Source organism: Patella vulgata, chromosome 7, assembly GCF_932274485.2.
Source record: "Patella vulgata chromosome 7, xgPatVulg1.2, whole genome shotgun sequence".
Taxonomy (NCBI): Eukaryota; Metazoa; Mollusca; class Gastropoda; family Patellidae; genus Patella; species Patella vulgata.
Window position 1 is genome coordinate 16,009,523 of NC_065885.2, and position 16,761 is coordinate 16,026,283.

The 16,761-nt window shown below is 31.0% G+C and overlaps 1 protein-coding gene across 1 annotated transcript in view; it reads right to left on the reverse strand.

Moving 5' to 3' along the window:
- LOC126828201 (pleckstrin homology domain-containing family G member 5) overlaps positions 1-16,761 on the reverse strand; it is a 180,296-nt gene that overhangs the window by 45,635 nt on the left and 117,900 nt on the right. The window contains exons 11-12 of the mRNA XM_056102167.1: positions 16,135-16,302; positions 13,648-13,803 (exon numbers count right to left, since the gene is read on the reverse strand). Of these exons, the coding sequence (XP_055958142.1) occupies positions 13,648-13,803; positions 16,135-16,302 (324 nt within the window). The remainder of the gene's footprint in view (positions 1-13,647; positions 13,804-16,134; positions 16,303-16,761) is intronic.

The window sequence follows — 16,761 nt, forward strand, 5'->3', positions numbered from 1 at the left end:
TCAGCAGTCAATTAAATTTGGGAAAAATGAACAATGCATCTAGGTAACACTTCTCCTTGACAAATGTGAATAATAATGCTGAGGTCCCACTGGGCCCATATGAGGATGTAAGTCCTGGCATTTCAGTGTCCTTGTGGTCCCATTTACCACAAATAATTAATGAAGAAATGCTTTGGGAAGGAATATCTACAAATAATGAAAGAGATACATCTAAGGAAATTCTAACATAATAATAATCAGGGAATTTAATTAAGCACAAAAAGGATATTCTATCAGAAAGAAGAAGATAAAATCCCACTACAAGCAACTGAGATACTATCTATCTGAAAAGATGTGAAAATTTAACCAAAACCAACAATGGCATTTTTAATACAAATGATAAAAACAATTTCTTTCACAGTAAGTTAAAAAACTTCTACCCCCAAACAACCACAGAAGATGAACCACATGAGTAAAATCATTAAAGAGCACATGACAGATCTATCACATACACCAACCACATATCAATGTGTTCTGTTTTAATATAAAGACTGTTGCTAATATGTGATTTACGCACATCCGAGAATATAAAGCTTTCATGAAGAAAAAGACTGTTGAATTATTATTACTTTCATTTTCTAAGACACATAAGTAGGCAGTCTGAAATCAACAGAAATCAATGCAAACTTTAAATGGTCATACAATGATAAATTTTAATGATTTTTCACTAAAATGATTTTTTCTTTTAATAGATTATAGTGTATATGGCCTTTAACTCTTATTTCACTTTTATACTGGGACTTTAATGTTTCATTTTTTCATCCAAATAGATCTTGATATTATAATTTATTTGTGGGTGGAAGAAGTAAATTGGACCAGAAAAAATAAAGGCGTGAAAATATAAAAAAAAATAAGACAGGATGAGAGAAAAGACGAGGATGCTATAAAAGAAAACCGAGTGACGTATGCTATCCTTTGTAAAAGGCCTTTAAAATTCAATTCACATGATTAAAATACAATCCAATTGCTACATAAAAAAATATTATGGTTAAAATCAAAAGCATATCACAACATCAAAAGGCAATGCCAACATATCATAAATTTTACATGTAGAAATGGTTTGTTGTGTCAGCAATATTTGATTTATATCTTCTTCTATATCATTGAAGATTTCTGATTTATACTCTTCATAGTTTTATGGAAGTCAAAAATATGGATCTGAAAAACTTGTTTTTATGTATGGTGCATATTATATTCATTAAATAATGAATAGATCGTTTCTTTGATCAGGATGTTAATAAATAACGAACATCCTATATAATTACTGCATATCTCTTATAAATATCTTTATTTACCTGATAGGTGTGCTTCTCAGTGTAATATATTTATATTTAACTTATTTAGTTCTAGATTACAGATAAGTTCGAAAAGGCCAAAATAAAGAATTTCAAATAGGCGAATCTTTTTAAGAAAAACAAACCTTGATATAAATGAGAACTTGGTTACTATCGTGAGATATAAAGGATTTAAAGTCAGTGGCTTTGATTGCAAATTTACATTTTCTATTTCTAGAACACTTGATAACACTTTTATTTTAGAGATGTTTATATGATAATGAAATGAAATGGGGTTTAACGTCCTACTATTCTGCTCCTATACTGGGCTAATGAAGACGGGCATACGCCATACAGTGTGCTATGAGGGAAATTTTGCCTGGGCAGCGGCACTATAGCCTACTCTTATATAGAATTCCAACTGCCAAGGGATCTTTTATGTGCATTTCATGTATACACTTGACCTTGGTTTTTTTGTATCATCCGAAGGACTAGACAGCTGTCCTTGTCAGGCCCTCTGTTCTGCACCACTGACAAGGGGAAACCACGTCGGAAAATCCTGGTGAACTTTCTCGGCCAATGCAGGGATCGAACTATATGGCTAATAATTGATAAGAATGATAAATACTGCAGAGATTTATAAGATTGGCATTTAGTATGTATTAATGCAGGGTACAGTATTATGGATATACAAATATTGAATTTTTTACTATGCAACAACTGATAGCTTCAAGAGTATCCCTTTTAAACGTTGCATGGTAATAAATCTAGCCATGGTACATCCGTAGCTTGTTACTATAGACATTATCAGCTGTTGTGTTAAACTTGATAATATGTTTTTATCAAATATAGTCAACTGGCCAGACAATCTTGTACTGTGGCTACTGGTAAATTATATTTTTACTCTGTGTTGCCCACAAAAATTTGTCAACTATATAAACTCGTCAAATGAGAAACAGCGTTTTATGCGGGGAAGGATATGAAGTGCCTGTTTCAAAATCACAAGCTTGCAAAAATGATCCGAATAATATACTGTTTGAAATCTGAAAGGTGACATCAAGTGTTTTAAAATAAGTAAATGTCACACACAACACTTTATAGTTTAGGGGTTTGCAGTGGTCAAGCAGTAGGTCACTGACCTCTGGACTAGAATGTCCTGGGTTCTGATTCTGATGTGGGCCAAGAAATGCCTTCAGGATTTGTCAAATCTGAGGTTTTAACTCTATAGATAACAACTAAAGTGGTGCTAGCTGTTGGTTTGGATGGTATAAAACTGAGGTCCACAAGTGGTCATATTGATGTGCACATAAAAGAATCATGGCAGTTAGAATTCGATGAAGGGCAAGCAACTTTGAACCAAAATACAATATAAATGAACGTAGCTGACCCCCACAAGAAGTAAAGTGGCTTAACCTTAAAGGGGGCCAAAACCTGTATCCACAGTCATTCAAGTAGTGATATTATTGCTTCTTATAATAAGAGGTTTTAGATATCAAAAGAATTTGGCTTAAAGAGGTCATAACTTGACCATAACATACCAATAATCTCCCTGTTAACATATTAATATACATAACACATTATATATTAACTGGCATGTAGCCTACATATCTGTCAATATTCTTACACTGCCATAACCAAATATGGTCAAATTATTTCTGTTAAAGATACAGGCATTAGACACAACAACAAGTGATCCATTTCCAAATTTGAATCTGTTGTCAATTCAAACATCAATTAAACAGATACGTTACAGCAGATGGAATTTGATATAAAAAAGAAAGTATTCATCATTTTTTTTTTTTTAAAGAATGCTGGAGCTATTGCAAGTCCAAATGGTATTTTGTACTATTTCTTACCCACATTGAAAGAAGCTATATAACTAATTTAGCAGTGACATGAAAATCTCATAATTGCATCAAAACAGATTTCATTAGTTAAAGTTGCCAATCCAGATAATACATACTCAAATGGGCTAAAACTATTTCTTTAACATTTAATTAAGAATGTTATATTTGAATTTTCTAGTTTTCAGATAACATGGATTTTTGGGGGAGAATAGTTGACCTTAATTATCCTTGAAGTATCTTTAAGAGATCAATACACTTTAATTCCCTTTTTTAATACCATCAAATATTACATGTATAACCCAAAGCAAACTTGTATACATTATAGACTTAACATTAATGTTATCCTTTAATGAAGCATGCCATGGTTTCATTCCATATTAATATACCCAATGTCCTTTACATAAACAATAAACTGACATATACAACATACAAGAAATGTCTGTAATAATATCTCTGGAATTAGTGTGTTTTGGTTACTTGAATAATGTATAGAATTCGGTCTCTATCTTATAATAATAAAGTCATGTCAGTCGTCCAAAACTATGATAAAGTCCTATATAATGAACATATCTACATCAATAGATATGAACATGTAGATAAATATTAGTTCTACTGTACATTATTGGGTTGATTAATCACCTTAGAGGTTTATATCTAGAAGGTATTTTCAAAACCAACTGTTTAAACAAAATCCAAAATGGCTCATCTATTTGTTGGTCATTTCAAAACTTTAGGTTAGACATATGCTGTCTTCTTTTTTTTTTAAAAAAAAAAAACATTGTTCACCTAATTCTCCCACCCATTTGCTTTTTCTTACTTGTCAACATATTTCTAATTTAGATAAAAATAAAAATAAAAAAAAACAATTCACAAAGTAGGCTAGATCTCTGTACAAGTGTTGTTTTGTGATCTTACGTGAAAATTGCTGTCTTATTTGAAGCTTTATTAAAAGGAATCAAAACAAATTTTATTTAAGACAACAGTCAACTTTACATCAAATAAATGAGTTTTTGATCAATTTTCTTTGTTTCATCCATTGCCCACTAACTTCCTTTAAACTTAATTCAATATCAACATCACATCCTTTCAGATATTGTTCCTTCCAACAAGTTGGCAATCATCAAAGAAGATTTGTATGAAGGTGAATTATTTTTCCCTGGGAAATAAATTTATCAAATGGAGAAGTTTCTTTTAAAAAGTTCATAGGTGACAAAAGACTATTACTGTTGATACTTTTTAAAAATTGAACAAAATGGTATTGATCTTGATGAACACCTCACTCTTACATCTGAGATTATGGTGATGGTTGTTTTATAAAAAATGAGACAGATCAAGCATACTGAGAGAGAGAGAGAGAGAGAGAGAGAGAGAGGGAGGGAGGGAGGGAGAGAGAGAGAGAGAGAGAGAGAGAGAGAGACACCGTTTAACATCCTCTTGACACAAATTATATCATTTTGGAACTAACACATGGTTCAATTTTATTTCAATTAATTACTTGTGAGTAGGGAGGGGGTCTTTAGCTGTGGGAGGAAACCAGAGGACCTGGAAAACCCCACGAATGTTATGTACAAGCGGGGAATCAAAACCATGCCACCTGACTCAATGACAGAACTCATGATGCAACGCGCATGCATTAACACAATTATGAAGCGGTGCTTTGTCACCACCAATAATCATTATTCATAGTGTAGTAACACAAATGTATGCAGCTGTCAAGGTACAAACATTTTGCTATGGGAAATAACTTGGCAAACAAAAAACAACTTGTGGAGTCTCCCATCTGTTGCCATGGAGTAAAATCCATTTCACTATCTTTATAATAGAACTATTGAACTTAGTGACAGCTTATCATGTTTTGAATAAGATATATTACTCTACCTTTCACATTAAAAAAACTCAGAAATTTTCATAATTCTCAAGTAAATAAAATAACAGATATACAAAACTGTCTCTCACAATATATTTCAAGTTAGTAAATAACATTAACCTATATTTTTGATAATTTGAATACCTAATAATTCATTTTTTAAAAAAACAAAAAAAATAAGATACATAAAATTACCTCTCACAATAAAAATTTTTTTTTTCATATTTTCAAGTTAGTAAATAACATTAACCTATTTTTTTATAATTTGAATACCTAATAATTTCATTTAAGAAATAAAAAACAAACAAAAGAGTCAATCTCAATTTACAATCTTTAAACCATCATTGCACGACAAACAAAAAATTAATGTACTGTAATTGATATATTTTATGAGATCGATAAATAACAGAAAGCAATTTCATTTGATCATTTGAATACCTCATAATATCATTATTAAAAAAATCTATCTCAATTTACAACAAATTATTAAAATTCTCAGTGCGCACAAATAATTAATATGACACATTTGTGTCTGTTATTATAACAGAAATCAATTTAATTTGTTAATTTAAAAAGCTTTTTTCTAAAATATACATCAGTTAACAAATTGCCCAAACAGTAATTGCCTGACTAATTTCAACCCATAAATTGGTATATGTGTACAATAATCATCGACTAACACAGACCGACGGTGTACGTCTCTACTATTTCATGAAATAAATAACACAACCTTCAATTGATCTAAAAGCTTCTCATCAAGTACACTTGAAGTATTTGGTTTAATTACAATTACTTAAAAGTTTACAATATAAACATAGAATTACAAAGGGGGGATAACTAAAGGTTACCTAAAGCCAATATAAGTTAAGATAGATAGTAATTGACAACTCTGTGCAGAGTAAATAGTATTTTAAACACAATTAACATCGTCCTCGAGTACTGTTTGAGTTTTTTTCTGTATCTACCCTACACCACGGCTGTTTTAAAGAATGTTGGAACTTGTTTTGTTTTTTAAACTGTTACCAATGTGCTTGGTTAAAAATGCATAACTTTTTTCTTCTTGGAGAGGGTCACCCTTGTAATAATAACCTTTTGTTGGCACAAGGACTACAAGATTTTCATACATGAACAATCTTATTATTAACTTTGTAGCTGCAATCCATGATTTGAATAGATAAATTGATAAATGAAAATGAAAATTCATCAGCAAATTAAATGTCATTTCAAAACAAATTTCAGTTTTAGCTGTCTATGAATTTAAAACATGATCATATATTTCTGACGTTTATTATGTTATCTGTGTAATTGCCTTAAATTAATTAATATATTGGTTGAGGAACCTACTGTAGCCCAAGCAGTGTGGCGCTGAGTCGCTGCCTCAATGGGTTGAATCCCATTGTTGGCCACGAAAGTTCCGCATGATCTTCTAGCCTAATTTTCCCATTGCAGTGGTGCAGGATCGGGAGACCTGGCAAGATAAAGGAGCAGAAAAGTAAACTGTTAAAACCCATTATATTTCATAAAATAATTGCTTATTCAATTGTGATTAGAATTTCAAGATCAAAGTAATTTCTTTTTAATTGGTTGAATAGTTGCTTTGTAGTAGTGGAAATGCCTAGGGATCTCCTGCAAGATTTTACAGGTCAACAAAAATAACGGGGACGGTTACTATTAACTCTTGATACCACCCACTACTAATCCCTTTAACTGACCAAATACCATGAAAAAATCCAGTAAAGACCAAAACCACAAAGGGTTAATGGCATGAGGGGGGATTAGATCACATTGCACACCTAAAGCTAAAATAAATTAACTCTGGGCTGTCCTCAAAGTGTGACTCTATTGTTCCTTGGACAAGTGCCCCTTTAAATAGTGATTAAAAACCTGCCGTTATAAAGGCCGTTAAATCTCAATTATAGACTTTATTGTTATTGGGGGGTGCATGGTACATACTGTAGGGTCAAACAAAGGGTCAAATGAACCCTTTAAATACCTGTACATCGTGAATGACAGGTCCTAATGTCACTACGTGAAACATGATCCAAAGAAAAAGAAGTGGTATTTTCATTTTATTTTCACAAGAAATTCAACATACCATACTTGCCAATTACCCTATAAAAAACATAGGGACACTTCTATACAATCTGTATACACATACTGTGGTCAATCAATATTTATATTACCTACATGGGGCAAATACTTCACTGATACAATGGACAATTAAAATGACCATCAAGAAATATTTGGTTTTCCTTCTCCACCCATAATAGAAATTGACAAATAAATGGTTCATGGTTTCTAACAAAAACAGCGATAAAATATTAGAGAGAGAGAGAGAGAGAGAGAGAGAGAGTGATGGGGTTTAATGTCCACTCAACACAAACTAGGTCATTTTGGGACTAACATATGGTTTAATTTTATTTTAATGAGTCGCTTGCACGTAGAGGTCTTTAGCAGTGGGAGGAAACCGGAGGACCCGGAGAAAACCCAAGAGGTTGGACAGGCGACCCTACTCCTTGTCACGTACAACTGGGGAATCAAAACCATGCCAGTTGACTCAATGACATACCTTATGATACAGCGCGCACATGCTAACCATTCGGCCATCCAACCCCTCAATAAAATATTAAACTACAGTACTATCAATGTTAAGTACAGGATACAAGAGATAATGGTAAACTGGATACAGAAAACCCAATAGCCGAAATGAAATGAGATGGGGTTTAACGTCCTACTGTTCTGCTTTGACTGGACAAATGAAGACGGGCATACGCCATACAGTGTACTATGTGGGAAATTTTGTCAAGACAGCGGCACTACAACCTCCTCTTATATCGAATTTCAACTGCCAAGGTTTCTTTTACATGCACGCCAATAACGGCTATAAGTTGTCCTTTGCCAGGTCCTTGGTCCTGCATCACTGACAAGGAGGAACCACAAACCTAGGGTAATAGCAATTATTGCTTCATATCAGAATTTTTGTTTCTTACTAGATAATTTCGTGGAGCAGAAATACTGTTAACAGTGTGTTTAATCTCCCAATTAAACCAAAACAAATCTGTCAATTCACAGAAATGTACTTGGTGAATAGATAATCCATGAATTATGAGATAATCTAAATCTCTTTGATTTATACAATTAATTTCCAGGTTAAGGAGCTTTATAACCATATTTATAGTATTGTACCTGTAGGTATATGGGTTTAAATCTCAATACTATATGACAATCTCACACAATCTCTGAATTCAAAGTGACCTTTAATATATTTTATCTGCTATTGGTTTTGAAGAGAGTATAATTTTAACAATTATTTTGCTTGATAAAGACGAGAGTGTCCTAGTCGAAAAGTCGCTTAGTATTAAATTCAGTAATTGTGTATCCATAAAATTGTACCTTAATTGTGTTAATATGTTCAATTACTAATTGCCAATCAAAGTAAAAAAAAATATTTTGAAATGTGCTAATTGTAATTTGAGGGATTTTGAAGAAACAACAAAAAGGACAAAGTTGAACTTCTAAAAGAAATATCAGTCCAAAAGGATTCAAATCAATTCAGTATATAAAAAAAAATATTATAAACTAAAAATTTCACAATAATTTGCATTTTCTGCAGATTATTTAAAATCTCTCATAATTGACATTATAAGCAGTTTAAAGCTCTCTGTAAACACAGTTGGCATGAATAACTGTATATTTCATATCCCAAAAAAAGATCACCATAGGGTAAAATACGCCTACATATTACTTTTACCTTCAAAAAGTCAATGTATGCACTTAATGATTTCATTAACTGGTATGTCTGGTCTGCATTTATTTGCCAATTTATTTTTTTATCAGAATCAGTACAGGTAAATAACGTAATAAAGCTGAAATAAAAACATGGGAATACCTGCTGTTCCACCTGCTGTTTACATATTATTATAATGCATGGTTACTTTTCAAATTAATAAGCAGTAAGAAAAAAACCATGTTGATTTATTATCTATGAAGCAAAGATTATCAATATAAGTTATAAATTCCTGATTGAATTATATCATCTTTACCTCTAACTACATCTGTTATATCTTATGAGCATCTGATAAAATATTATCATATTATCAGATTTAGTGTTTTATATTTTACTGCCATGTACAACATAGGCAATAAGCTCAAAATTCCTGTACAATTTTTTACCAAACCTGCCCTGCCTCAGACCACAGATGTTTTCATTGAATACATTTGGAGTTTTCAGTTTAAATATTGTATTTTGTATCTGGTAGGATTTGTTTTGTTTGTATTTTGTTGTGCAGTCCTCCTGCACCGTCTGATAGGTCACATGTTACCATATTGTGGATTAAAGTTAGAAGTGTTCCTCTGCCATTTTTGGTCATATTATTACAATCCGAATACCTATAGAACATCTTTAAAATTTAAAATAATATTCCTAAAACAAGCTGTGATAACTGCAAGAAAATCTGAACAATTTTCACTTTATAAAATTTAAATTAGGTAGAAATAATTGATATTACTTACTAATATATAATAAAGGAACCAACTTGTTTTAAAAGTCATTTCTTAATCCAACTTTAACTCAATCTACCACATGAATATCCGAAATACATAAATCCAGAATTAATATCAGTATGTACTTTATATGTCCTTATTCATAACCACTACAGCTTGAAACATGCTCTAACTTCGAGAATCACTCAAACTGTCCTGATCAAGTTTTTTGAAGAACTTTAATCTACTACAACATAAAGGATTAACATCCTCTTCCACCAAAGTTGATTTCGCAAATTTTAATCCACATGTTAGTGACACACACACTCTGATAATTAGACATCAAGACTTGAAGAGAAGTTAATCCAAAATTTTAAAGAGAATCAATTAATACTTAATCTTTCACAAAGTAAAACAAAAGGATCATATTGCTAAAACAACCTTTGTAGAGATTAACCTAAGGCAGATAATTACAGTAAAACAGATTAAATATCTATGATTCTCCAGATTATAATAATGTCTTTAACACGTTCTCTTAATCTTTGACTCATGTCAGCCTTATAGACATTTCTTACTTGTGAACTTATCTTTAAATTCTAAAGATTAATTGATTTAAGAAGGCTATGTTATTTTTGATAAATACAACATATCCTTTAATACATGATTTTCTTGACACACATCTAGAATACAAGACCGTAATTATATTTTGTATTTCCATCTTTATCTATAAGGTGTCGAATGCGTGCAAGATTATTTTTATTAAGGAAGATAAAATTTTCCCATATTGATACTAAAGTCTTAGTATAAAACTTGCTACTTTTTCCACAAATTATTGTATGCATAAAAAGTAGAGTATTTTGTAATAGTCCAGGAATTTTTAATGGGATTTATCATCTGTCGTTTCTGCAGTCACCGGGTTCAGGAAGATGGGCAAAGTGTGTTATGAAGGAATTTTTGCTCGGACAATGGCCCTATGGCATATATTTTGATTTCTAGCTGTCATGGGATCATTTACGTGCTGCCAATGGCATACACAGAACGTTGATGTTTTCCATACAATCTAAACAACTAGAGAATATTCCCTGCCAAGCCCTCTGTCCTGCACCACAGACAAAGGGAAACCAGATTGAGAAATCTGTAGAAACTTTCTCCACAAAAAAAAACCTCAATAAAATCCTGCACCTCTTGGAAGGTGAGAAACCTTCATAAATTACATATTGATATAAAAGAAATAATGCCTATATATGTGATATAATATAAAAACATATGTTGTCATATCAAACTATGTATAGTGGTAACATCTTGTACATTTATTACATGTATTATTTCAAATCTAAATTATCTACATAAATGGGAGCCAGCATATCATTTCGTTATTGGCCGAAAAAGTACCACTGGATTTTTCCCCTTGTCAGTGGCACTGGACTGAGAACCTGGCAAGGAATATCGTCTAGTTGTTTGGATGGGACAAATAAAATAATTCATGGCTGCTGGAATTTGATGTAGGGTAGACATAAATGGGCAAAACTTTCCAAATGTTATTGTTTTTGGTCAATATTCATCAATATATCGCAAAAAATATTTGACAACCCTCCAATTCCAATAGGTGGTATACCTACAATTAATTTTTGGCTCACTGTGATGACATTATATCTCAACACTGGCATTATCTATGGATGTAAAACTTCAAACTATCACATCAACATACAAAACCCAATGAAATGGACAATTTTATTTTTGACCCAGATCAAAGAGGCGGTGCCCTTTTATTATTTTCGATATATCATGAAACCATTATCAAAAGTGAAAATTTATAACATACAATGTTTAGAAATGAAATGAAATTGGATTTAACATCCTTCTTTTCTGCACCAACTGGGCTAATGAAGCTGAAGAAGGGAGATAAGATATAGGACCCTTAAAGTATAAATAACTTGTACTTTATAATCAACACCAGTTCTACAACCAGCCCTTTCCTATTTATAGCGCAACCCCCATAATAACTGTAAACACATCAGATCACAATGACCCACGCATAATAATTCAGATTTCTTTAGATAACGATTATTGTCATTTAGAATCTACTGAATAATATATTCATTCAACCATTCTAAACATCTTTATTTAAAAAAACTAGTATGAATCATGTTGTCTGGTGGCGAAGTTCAACTTGAGAAAACATACGATATAATATTTCAAGTTTTATATTTCACTTATAGATAGACAGTAAGCAATTTGTAAAAAATAAGCTGAGTCAAACGACATCTTATGAATTATTCATGAATTACAACGGGTCCTTACACTAAAATAATAAAATAGTCATATGTCATCCGGTTTTAACTTTAACGTTATAGTTTGTTTCAAAATTATGATGTGTCACTCCTTTTATGGACATTTGTGTTTATGTTGACATGAGAATTATCCTGAGAAGTCCAGGTTATACAAGACATAAACCATTAGCTAATGTCCTACATAGATTTATAAACTACATAATTATTAATTATATTCTATGAATATCATTAAATTCATTTGGTTTATTAAATGCTGATGGTTGCTTAAAAATTATTCTGAGAAGCCCAGGTTATACAAGACTAATATACACCATTAGCTAATGTCCTACATAGATTTATAAACTACATAATTATTAATTATATTCTATGAATATCATTAAATTCATTTGGTTTATTAAATGCTGATGGATGCTTACAAATTATTCTGAGAAGCCCAGGTTATACAAGACTAATATACACCATTAGCTAATGTCCTACATAGATTTATAAACTACATAATTATTAATTATATTCTATGAATATCATTAAATTCATTTGGTTTATTAAATGCTGATGGATGCTTACAAATTATTCTGAGAAGCCCAGGTTATACAAGACTAATATACACCATTAGCTAATGTCCCACATAGATTTATAATGTACATATAATTATTAATTATATTCTATGAATATCATTAAATTCATTTAATTTATTAAATTTTGATGGATGCTTACAAATTAACCTTATTAACTTACAATGTCTGTGTTTCATCATCTAGTTGTTTGTTAATTGTAGTGTGTGCTGCAATCCTCAGACAGAAGTATCATTGTTTCAAAGGTTATTTAATTGTGAATTTTCTTGGAAACTAGCAAAGCATACTATCCTTAGGCCTGAAAGTTGCTTTTGTCTGTTTTCATTAATACATTGATGAGTTAATGCTAAATCCACATAGTTTCATTATTTGATAATTTTCATAATAAATCTACACATATTGGTATTACTCATATTTTTTAAAATGAATAATTTGATTATGTTATCAGACTATTTGATATAATGATATTTTCAATATGATGTAATAATATCTGTATACTGAAGACTAATGAAGTAGTATACTTTTAGGTATTACTAAAAATGAATAATTTGATTATGATATCAGACTATATGATGTAATAATATCTGTATACTGAAGTAATGTATATTTTTAGGACAATTCTGTTTTCTTGTTGCTTACCAGGGGTTTTAATGTCCGCTTGCACCAAGGCATGGTGTGTGTTTTCCTGTTATTTTGGCAGTAATTTCAATGATCATATTTTTGGGGTCTAGTCTGTAGGTTCGTCTCCTTGATTTCTATCTTCATGTTATATGTCGTTCGTTCTCCTTCACTTAATAGTATGTAATTAATTTGAATATTGAATTATCAATATTTACTGATATATTCCAATATGGTACTGTTAGTCTTTTATGACCATTAATACATCCATTGTTTTCCAGGTATTTCTTGAGTGTACAGAATAAGGATGTGTTAAGTTACTGCTGTGTGTTGCGTGTTTTATTTTAGCATAAAATCTGTATATAGGATAATTCATGGGGGAGGGGGTGGATATTAAAGAGTTGCAGTTGTATTTTTGTGTTAGGTTGTAAAGTTTAATGAAAACAAGAACATGATGTATTAAACAGTGTGTAATATGCAACCAGACACTAGGCTATCCTAGAAACTATGTATGTGGCATGTAAGAGTTATTTCCCCTGTTGGCTGAAGTTTAATGTAATGTTTTTAATTTTAAGCCCTTTTTTATGCTGTAATATTTTAGAGGAAAAAGAATGCATAAGGATGAAAAAGAAATATGATAAATAACTAATGCCTTACCTTATTTGGAGGGTTAAAGAGGTTGGAGAGTTTATTTTGAGCTTTGATTTTCTTCCCTTCGCTGTACGATAATGTTCCTCCTGGACTGGTTGTAGGTAGAAAGGCAAATGTGTCGTCTATTGATAAATTACTTCGCTTATTCCCTCGCAAACTACCCTAAAATTATAAATACTCATGTGTTAGAAAATTAGCCAAGTTTCTTGAGAATTATCAATGAAGAAACTATTCAATGTATGGGTTTTTATCAAAACTCATTTTAATTATAATTTTTTTCAGTAAGTGACTACCTTTTGTTACTACTGTACTTAATAAACTATTTAGAAAATGAACTATAATCTAAAGCTTCTTGGTAAAGACAATTTTCTTAGCACTACTTAAATAGAGTTATTTCCCTTGCATTATCACAGCCTCAACCACGGCTACTGCCTGGCTACATTGGACAAATACATCATAGTCATTATTTTGTTTCCTTTCCAAAATCTAAAACTCAGCAGGGAATGGTGTTAAACTAATTCATAAATTAGGTTACTCTCATTCAACAAATAAAACAAAAGACCTGCTTTATTTCCTGCAGCCATATACCGGGGGTAACAAATCAATCAAGACTATATGTTAACACAATGATATAAAACATAAATTGTTTTAAAAGCACATAAAACACTTATATATTTGTACACATTCCATTAATATAAGATGGTGTAAGCAGACAAGGGTGATATTATTTATATAATGCTAAGCTTACAGGTCTTGGGTTTAAATATTTATGGAGATAATACCAGGAGGATATAATGGCTAAAAAAACTAAAACTAAAAGATTAATTTTAGCCTTATAAAACAAACTATGACACAGAATATTAAAATATTCACAGAATGAACATTGGAATGGTTACTTTGGTTCTATATGAAAACCAAATAAAAAAAAGGTGTGACAATAAAAAATAAAAATAAGTTATATCTATATATATATATTATATACTGTATAAAAAAAATACAGTTTTAGAATAGAGGGTCTAAAAAGGAAGGATCAAGGATCATTATAATTATTTACTTACAAATAAAGAAAATCAATTAGTTGAGAATAAATAATATTGAATAAAGCACATACATAATGTAAATAATAAAGAAGGAAATGTTACAATTGTAGATCTATAAAAAAAAATGATTAATAGATACAAAACAAACAAAAAAAAAAAGAAAAAAAAGTACAATCACATTGATTTCATATACCTTTATTCCAATAAATATTACAAAAGAAATCAGAAAAACACATAATAGAAATTAAAGTTTCAAAAAATTACCAAAGAAAAAAGAAGGGTTTGGTTAAAACTGTAAATAGCCGTTTACAAATTGTTTTTTTTTGATTCACACTAATACATGATTGTTAAATCGGCAATGACTTTCAACTACTCTGCGTACATATTCATTGAGCAGGTTTTTTCTATTAGTTATAAATATATGGCAGCGTGAGGAGGGTACATTGGAGCGTGAGAAATTTCTCATGTTGAAATACTGAGGATCTATTCTCCTTTATATGCTGTGATGCGAGCTTGATTCAGCTAGTAAGAAGTGGATGTTTTTTTTACGGGTGAACAGTGATTTCAATTTGCAACATGAATGCATAAATTGCAAGGAATGATAATTGGGGGCTGTGGTGAATTACTTGAATAGATTATTGTGTGAGGTGCAATAATGTTTCTAACCATGCTTTTATATATTCACACCAAAGGTGTACTTTAGCTACAACTAAACGAAACTCAAATAAAGTTATGAATGCATATGCAGTAATTTTCTACAGGGCAGTTATCTAAGAATGTCACCAGGGACAACTTATTAAATAAAGTATGTTCTATTCAGTGCAATTTTCTGTTTCACTACAGGACAGTTATTCAAAGACAGCGCTTGCTTGTTATAATGTTGAATAAGTAAAATATGTTTTCTTAATTTTGTTTTCATACTCAATCCTTGCCTAGCTATTCAGTCAAAAGGGATGCAAGTTAAGAAAAAAATTAATGAAATAAATATTCACAAAACATTTAAAAGTCCCTGAAATCCCAGTCAATATAAAGAAACTCCATTGATTAGTCAGTTGAGAACAACAGCACACACAATAAAGAAAAAGGATTCTGTAGAAAGCATAAAATTATTAAATAAAAGTAGTCTCAAAATGTCTTCATAGAAAGAGGTATTCTATTGTAAGGTGTTTTGAGGAAATTGATAGTCAAGGGTCTCACACGGATACTCAAATCAGTTTGATAATTTCTTCCAAGAAAGAGGTAAGTTATTGCAAGGTATTTTGCAGAAATGGATAGTCAAAGGTCACACAAGACTGAAAAATCGTAAAATAAAGGAAAATGAAAAATCAGTGATTAGTAAATATGATGGAAAAGGGATAAAACAAAAATGAATTGGAAAAAAAAAAGGAAAAATTAAATTTTATGAAATCATGCTTTCAGAGGAAATCTACTGGTAAATCCCACCATAACTTACAAAGGTATCATCAGGGAATTTAACCCCTTCACCATATTTGGTACTGCCACCATCATTTTTAGGGAAGAAGGAAAATGGTAACTGTAAGGAGCCTCGACGTTGTCGTTGCGGCGGTGGTTCCAAATGCGTGGTGGGTGGTGTAAACGCCGATTCTCGTCGCCCATTTCTCTATAGTGGCATAAACATTGTTATAGTTTATTTAATTAAATTAATTAGTTCTAAAAGCTAATTATAAAGTTAATAATTATACATAACAGGATTTTTACATGAAAGCTAAAAGTAAAATATTTTAAAGGTACCCCTTTTTCATTTGCCGATAGTTTAATTCATAGCTCTGTTTCTAGTAAATGAAAATGCAGTATCCTTTAAGGAGTTAAATCTCTTTGATTCAGATCAAAATAGTGTTTAATTGGGTTGATCCGATCTGTTATTTCGATCTGATTTCCATTTGAAATATAAAGTGTGAGTCAGTTTGTTTACTAATTCTAACTTCATTTATGGCTCTGAAATAATTTGAAATATAAAGTGGGAATTAGTTTGTTTACTAATTCTAACTTCATTTATGGCTCTGAAATTGTTGACAGTAGAAGACAAAATCAGTTACCCTATATCTAATATTGGCTCTAT